General features: G+C 33.4%; 2 protein-coding genes across 2 annotated transcripts in view; both read right to left on the reverse strand.

The window, feature by feature from the left end:
• LOC107709951 (tumor susceptibility gene 101 protein) overlaps nucleotides 1-2,775 on the reverse strand; it is a 3,223-nt gene extending 448 nt beyond the window's left edge. The window contains exons 1-5 of the mRNA XM_016514622.1: nucleotides 2,663-2,775; nucleotides 2,450-2,537; nucleotides 1,406-1,471; nucleotides 1,126-1,289; nucleotides 941-1,031 (exon numbers count right to left, since the gene is read on the reverse strand). Coding sequence (XP_016370108.1) covers nucleotides 941-1,031; nucleotides 1,126-1,289; nucleotides 1,406-1,471; nucleotides 2,450-2,537; nucleotides 2,663-2,707 — 454 coding nt within the window. The 5' untranslated portion in view covers nucleotides 2,708-2,775. The remainder of the gene's footprint in view (nucleotides 1-940; nucleotides 1,032-1,125; nucleotides 1,290-1,405; nucleotides 1,472-2,449; nucleotides 2,538-2,662) is intronic.
• A 1,564-nt stretch (nucleotides 2,776-4,339) lies between these two features.
• Nucleotides 4,340-8,207, reverse strand: part of hrasa (HRas proto-oncogene, GTPase a) — a 35,993-nt gene continuing 32,125 nt past the window's right edge. The window contains exons 5-6 of the mRNA XM_016514621.1: nucleotides 7,772-7,896; nucleotides 4,340-4,994 (exon numbers count right to left, since the gene is read on the reverse strand). Of these exons, the coding sequence (XP_016370107.1) occupies nucleotides 7,777-7,896 (120 nt within the window). The 3' untranslated portion in view covers nucleotides 4,340-4,994; nucleotides 7,772-7,776. The remainder of the gene's footprint in view (nucleotides 4,995-7,771; nucleotides 7,897-8,207) is intronic.

Below are 8,207 nucleotides of genomic sequence, written 5' to 3' on the forward strand. Positions count from 1 at the left end.
ATCTCTGCATAATTACATATTTTCATATGTCCTTCTAAAATGAGAAAGGTCTGAATGTGAAAAACATTTTAAAAAATAAGTATGAATCGCTAGGAAAACGCTGATTCATAACCACATGACTTGTAAATTAAATTATTATATTTACATAAAATATACATATCAACAAATAGCAGGCTACTGAATATGATATAAACTTAAGTTAATAAAAGCATATTAAGTGCTAAAAGTAATAATTTTGTATTACTTTAAAATACTTTTGTTATTTATTTTTAATTATTTAAATTATTATACAATTATTTTGTGATGAATTAAATGCTTATTATATTACTATCATTATTATTTAAAGCACCAGAGCATTGAGAATAAGATTTCTCCTACACAACATCAACCTTTAAAACGGTTTTGCTTCAAAACAGGAAGTTGGATTTTTAAGACTGTAGAATTTAATGTATAACAGCTAAATAAAACATAATAAGTAAACCTACAGAGTTGATATAGAATGCTGACAGATGTGCTGCTGTGGAAAGCGCTCTTTGAATCAACTGAACTGAACTGAACTGCTCACCAAATCTCTCCAGCACTGGCTGAAGGTGCTGATGCCGAGACACGACCGTAGCGATCTCCGACAGAACCTCTCTCCTGTGATTATACGTCTGAAAACACACACATATACACTCGTCTTCAGCACACACTCACCTGCGAGTTTTTTTTTTGTTGTTGCTGTAACGTGACAATGATAATTGTCAAAACATAAAATCAAAACATAAAATTACATCAACCTTTGGACACTTTATCACATTTCAAATCACCTAAACTAGGTCTAAACGGCCTGCTTATCTGTTTCCTTGAAGTAATTAGGACAGAAGAAGGGATTCAGGAGTGAAGCTGCTCTACACTGATATGAAGAGTTTATGGGAATGAATAAGCAAACTATACTCACAGTCTTCTGGGTAAAGACGCATACGCAGAGGAGGAACTTCACTAAACACGGCCTTCATAACCTGAATCAAGCTGTGCAGGTCACACTGCGTCTGTAAAAAAACCCAAAACAAGCAAATCATTTCATGAGAATACATGCTTTGTATTGAGGCAGGTCAAACCCATTGTAGCATGCTGTAGACTCACATGTCTCCACTCGTCCAGGTAAGGCATCAGGATCTCTCCACTGCTGTCGACGTGTCTGCCGGTCACGATCAGCATCTCCCACGTGGGTTTCACATAGCAGATGGGCGCAGTGCGCGGATAACTTTCCTTCAGCCACAAACTCACTGGAATATTGTAGTGTTTCCCTGAAGCACAATGTGTAGAAGTGTTTTGTTCGGTGCATTCTTAGACATGTAATAATAATCTCTTTCTTGACCGTGAAACCAAAGTAAAATCCAGTTATCTTTATGGTGAAACTTACCTTCATAAAACACCTTAATTGTTCCAGTCAAACCAGCCAAGGTCCTCGCTGTGCCATCATTAAAGACTGGAGAAATTACAAGACAATTACAAACCGATTTCCTTAAAGAAATAAGTCAATTCTGTGCACTATGAACATATTTTTAAACATACACTTTTAAAAAGGGTCAGTGGTTCTTTGTAAAACATTAGGTTTGCACTGTAAACTTTTCTTCATATAAAATAACTGACAAATCGCTGTTAAATTATTTTCATATCATCAAGCCGTACTAAAATGTGATTTACATATATATTTTTCAGTAAGTAATTTATTAATTACATAAAATTCAAGTCAAGTCATACTCTTTATTGTCAATGTAAAAGTACAACAAAATGTTATATTACTTTAAAATACTTTTCATAATTGTTTAATTATTTAAAATGGTAAAATATTATTTTTATTATTTAAACAATTATAGAATTATATGTATTTACTTAAAGCTCCATAACATTCCATATTTGTGTTTAACATTTTAAAATGTGAGTGCATATGTTGTGATGCCTAATTGTAATATCCCAGTGTATATATATATATATATATATATATATATATATATATATATCTCTAAATATATATATAATTTACATAAAATATACATATCAACAAATAGCAGGCTACTGAATATGATATAAACTTAAGTTAATAAAAGCATATTAAGTGCTAAAAGTAATAATTTTGTATTACTTTAAAATACTTTTGTTATTTATTTTTAATTATTTAAATTATTATACAATTATTTTGTGATGAATTAAATGCTTATTATATTACTATCATTATTATTTAAAGCACCAGAGCATTGAGAATAAGATTTCTCCTACACAACATCAACCTTTAAAACGGTTTTGCTTCAAAACAGGAAGTTGGATTTTTAAGACTGTAGAATTTAATGTATAACAGCTAAATAAAACATAATAAGTAAACCTACAGAGTTGATATAGAATGCTGACAGATGTGCTGCTGTGGAAAGCGCTCTTTGAATCAACTGAACTGAACTGAACTGCTCACCAAATCTCTCCAGCACTGGCTGAAGGTGCTGATGCCGAGACACGACCGTAGCGATCTCCGACAGAACCTCTCTCCTGTGATTATACGTCTGAAAACACACACATATACACTCGTCTTCAGCACACACTCACCTGCGACTCTCATAATGACTTCGTATATGTAAAAAACAATTATGAAAGACAAACTGTAAGACATTTCCATAAGAACTTTTACCCTGGGTAAGATCCTCCTCAGATCACGGACTGGTGTAACTGTCATGACTTCAGATGAAACACAGGTCGAGCCAGAGCAGAGGAAGTGCGCTTTCGCTCCTGAAGACTCTGCGGTGTTTATCACAACCGGAAGTGTGTGAGAACTTCTTAAGTCCTCGCTTCAGCGCAATAAACCATGTTATTGTCAGAAAGAGCCAATAGCGAGATTTACTGTGATGAACTATGATCTACGAACTAAAGGTCATTCAGTACAAATAAACCGCACATAAACATTACTGTCTATCTAGGACAACAAAAGCGTGGAAGGAAGCATTTATTCAGGTCAGTGACTGTTGTACAGCCACACAAACACACTTACACTGATAAACAAACTGCTGTCTAAAACATAAAAACTCACGAAGAGCTGCCTTTATGGTCTACCTCAGTGAATCTCAACCTTTTGGCATACCGGACCCCAGTCCAATTCAGAACCATCCTCAAGGACCCCCAGAACAAAATTGACTCATTTATGTATCATTTGTGTCTTTGTGAGGACCAAATGCAGTCAAGTATAATTCAAGTTAGTTGACTTGTCCAGTATTTGGCCATATCATCAGCTATATTAGATTTTTCTTTCATGGGAACATGTCATGTCAAAATATACAACATTTATACAAAAATTCATACTTTATATGGACCCCCTTGCCTTACGTCAAGGACCACTAGGGGTCCACGGACCCCTGGTTGAGAAACACTGGTCTACCTAGTGTACAATGTACAGTTCTAGGTCTGGGGAACTAACAGTTTTTTTTTTTTTTTGCTGTTACTAGTGATTAATGGTGTAATTAATAAACACACACACACACAACCGGTCAAAAGTTTGGAATAATTACAGTTTTTAATGTTTTGAAAGAAGCATATTTTGCTCATCAAGGCTTCAATTACTTGTTTAAAAATGCAGTAAAATCAGTAATATTCTGAAATAGTATTACAAATGAAATGACGGTTTTATATTGTAATATGTTTCAAAACTTAATTTATTTCTGTGATGTAAAGCTGAATTTTCAGCATCATTACTCCAGTCTTCAGCGTCACATGATCCTTCAGAAATCATTCTATACTGATATGCTGCTCAAGAAACATTACTTATTATTAATATTTTTCAAATAAATGCTGTTCTGTTGAACTTTCAATTCATCAAATAATCCTGAAAAAATGTAGTTTTCAGCACTCATAATAATAAGAACCATTATTAATAACTGTACACCAATAATAATTGATAAACTGACCATCAAATCAGCATATTAGAATGATTTCTGAAGGATCATGTGACACTGAAGACTGGAGTAATGCCGCTGAAAATTCAGCTTTACATCACAGAAATAAATTAGATTTTAACAGATATTCACACAGAAGGCAGTTAATTTAATTTGTAATAATATTTCACAATATTACTGATTTTACTGCATTTTTGAACAAATAAATGCAGCCTTGGTGAGCAGAAGAGACTCAAAAAAAAAAAAACTTCTGACAATCGTAATTATTTCAATGCCCATATTATTAATTATTAAATAATACTTTTATCGCCCCGATCCCACTTATGTTTCTACAGTAGGGTCTAGGAAATATCTTTTAAATATTGTAAGATTTCCACAGACTTAAGTTCAAAACAAACACAAGCTTCTTCAAACAACTCAACCGTTTTTATTTTGGAAAATTCAGTCAGCCGGTTTAATTTTCTAAAGGTAACGTTCGTTCGTAACATACACATTTACCAGCACACAGAACTAATGCTCCCGTTTGATCTCCACAAAGCCCTACTCACAAACGCTATGTTAAATCAGTCTGCACGTTAAACAAACAACACTCCTGATTATTTCTACACAGTTACCGCTCTTTTCGACAGACATGTACATATATATATGCTCTCCATGAGGTGCGGCTGCGGCGGGACGGGGGTCGTGGGATGAGGTCACTAGTGTCCAGTCTTTTCCGTCGGAGCTGAGGAAGGTTTGTGTGTGACGTTGAGGTCATGTGACGTGCCGAGTCTGTTTCAGACCAGTGTTGAGACTTCAAGAACAATAATTTAGCAGAAATCCACAGAGGCGCCCAGCGTTAGCAGACTGGGGTTACAAATAAAGACGAGAAAGGAGTAAGTCATTAGTGGAGTTTATCAGGCAGACGTGGACATCCAGAGAGGTCACCCGGGGGTCAACGCGAGACCGCTTCCTGTGGAAAATGTTTGTTACGCAGGAGGCCTCGCTCGCTTTTCGTTACAAGTGGCTTTCAGATGAGACGCTAGGTCTTCCCTCTCTGGTGCAGTCTGCCGCACTTCTCCCGACACGCACCGTCAGCTGAGGACCAGAAAACAGGAAGTGCTTACTGCAGAGGTGAAGATGCCAGTGAGCAAACTGATTCATGTCCGAGTCATATTTCACTTCAAAACTAAAAGAAAAATAAGGTTTTGCATTTTTGTACCATTAACATTTGTGGCATTCCGCTGCCAATTCTCATTAACGTAATGGCAAAAAATATCATAATGTGTCTGACTGTTTTTTTTTTTATTAATAAATTAAAGTCAGTACAACAAACACAATTATAATGTACAAACTTTAACATTTAATAATAATATGCACATATTATTCAGTAATAAAAACTTGATTTTTGTTGGTAATTGTCAAAATTCTCTGTATAAGTATATTATTATTATTTATATTACAGTAATAAAAACTCGATTTTTGTTAATTGTTATAAAAGTCTCTATATAAATATTATTATTATTTATATAAATAAACAGTAAATATTATATATACATATATATATATATATATAATTAACATAATAATTCACAAAATTTTAAAATGAATGTTTTTTTTATTAAGTCTTACCAGAACAATGGATGCTGAAATATTATTTATTACTTTTTATATACAGTCATGTTATCAGCTAAAGACAAAAAAGAAGGAAAACCTGTTTTTTTTCCCAATGACTATACAATAATAATTATTATTATTATTATTGTTGTTACGAATAGTTAATTTTAAATAAGTAAACACATAAATACAATAATATCATTAATATTAAAAAAAATTACATATATATTTAAAAATGTATAGACTTTTTGAGTCTACGCTACCGTTAAAAAGTTTCCAGTCAGTAAAATGTTTTATTTTTAATAAAAGTATCAATTTCTTCAACAAGGAGGCATTCAGTTGATCAAAAATGACAGTAAAGACATTTATAATGTTACAAAAAATGTATATTTCAAATAAATGCTGCTCTTTTGAACTTTCTATTTGTCAAAATATAAGCAGAAATGTTTCTCCAGCAGCAAATCAGTAATGATGCTGAAAATGTTTAACATACATTCAAGTAGAAAACAGTTAAATTGTAATAATATTACACAATATTACAGTTTTTACTGTGTTTTTGATCAAATAAATGCAGCCTTGGTGAGCAGAAGAAAATGTATCTTGAATGGTGGTGTACATAAATCCTATCATATACATGAAAGATTTTTTCGTTAAAACAGGACATTTTAATTTTCTCTTCATCACCCTGTCTCTTCTCTGTATTTAGAGTTCAAACTAGCAGCATCTCTCTCTCTCTCTCTCTCTCTCTCTCTCTCTGGTTTTGGGTTAACTCCAACTCTCTGACACTGTCTGACAGTATGCAAATATATGCAAACGAGGATCCAGTCAAGCCAAGCAGCACCTGCGGACCTGACCAGTCGAGACCAGTAGTGACCTGTGAGAGTGTGTGTGTGTGTGTGTGTGTGACCGTGAGGAGAATTACAGCACTAAACACTGTAAATCCAAAGAATCTTCCAGAAATGTTAAACTTATAAAATCCCTGAGACTAACTCTAGACTCAGAAAGCCAAAGTATAGATCCATCATAAATGTTGTCCCTGAAAGCTACAAACTGTCAAATCTTCAAGAAGAAACAATCAGCACTTGTGCACAGTACTTCATTATACATAAGTCTTTATATTTACACAAAATGTCACAATTAAATGCATATCTTATCTCCTTCACACATACTAAAATATTGCTTTGCAATAATGTTTGTTATTTCTAGTTTGAGGCAGGGTTATTATAGTTAACTAGAACTATATAAAATAAATAAATAAATAAATAAATAAATATTTGCGTGATTTTACATAAAATAACTGTTAAACTAAATAAAATATAAAAAAACAAACATTTTATTTCAGCTAGTTGCCAAAGCAACATTTCTCATTATCATTCCACTAAAACTTAAATAATAATAATAATAATAATAAAAACTATATAGATTTCACTAAAAACTAAAATAATTTAACTAAAATTAAACTGAAAACAGAAAATACAAAAAATAAAAATAATTCAAAATATTAAAAAAGTATAATAGTACCTCAATGATACTGAAACATTATTATTATTCTGAATCATTTATTAGATTATATATATATATATATATATTTTTTACTTTTTGAGTCTACGCTACCGTTAAAAAGTTTCCAGTCAGTAAAATGTTTTATTTTTAATAAAAGTATCAATTTCTTCAACAAGGAGGCATTCAGTTGATCAAAAATGACAGTAAAGACATTTATAATGTTACAAAAAATGTATATTTCAAATAAATGCTGCTCTTTTGAACTTTCTATTTGTCAAAATATAAGCAGAAATGTTTCTCCAGCAGCAAATCAGTAATGATGCTGAAAATGTTTAACATACATTCAAGTAGAAAACAGTTAAATTGTAATAATATTACACAATATTACAGTTTTTACTGTGTTTTTGATCAAATAAATGCAGCCTTGGTGAGCAGAAGAAAATGTATCTTGAATGGTGGTGTACATAAATCCCATCATATACATGAAAGATTTTTTCATTAAAAAAAATGGTAATAGTGATGCTTGCTTTAACAAACAACATTAATAAATACATAAATATAATCTCTCCGAAGTGCTGGCCTTTCAAGTGGCATTTCTCAGCCATTCTGTGATTGCTAGTGATGATTTGCAGTTTATTTAGTGTGATCAGAGATCACCGACTCGTTTTCAGAGTCAAACCGATGTGTTGTGCAGTTTCACACAGTCATTCATGCCTTCTGTGTATGGTGTCCTAACATTATGTGTATTCTGGCACCTGGATCACGACACGACGCAGCGGCAGCTCATGCAGTCCTGTCCGCTCTCGTCTGGCGGGTTCAGCTTCCTCATCTTGTGCTGACGGATCTCTCGCACCAGCGTATAAAACGCGTCCTCCACACCCTGCACACACACGGCAAAACAATGCCAACCAATGCTGGTGCTATCAAGAGATTCAAGAGCAGTGATTGGTCAGAAACTTACACACATCTCACAGATCAGTAACAGGTCTGAATAACATTTCTAAGCACAGCACTGCAGCTAGTGATGAAAACACATGAAAGTGACAGACATACTAGAGTAATGTGATGGTAAATGTGTGAGTCATTCCTGCAGGGTTATACAACACACCCTGTGTGTGTGTGTGAGAGAGTGTGTGTGTGTGTGAGTGTGTGTGTGTGTGTGTGAGTGAGAGAGAGAGAGAGAGAGAGAGA

Source organism: Sinocyclocheilus rhinocerous, unplaced genomic scaffold (assembly GCF_001515625.1).
Source record: "Sinocyclocheilus rhinocerous isolate Xijiao unplaced genomic scaffold, SAMN03320098_v1.1 scaffold2792, whole genome shotgun sequence".
Classification (NCBI taxonomy): domain Eukaryota; kingdom Metazoa; phylum Chordata; class Actinopteri; order Cypriniformes; family Cyprinidae; genus Sinocyclocheilus; species Sinocyclocheilus rhinocerous.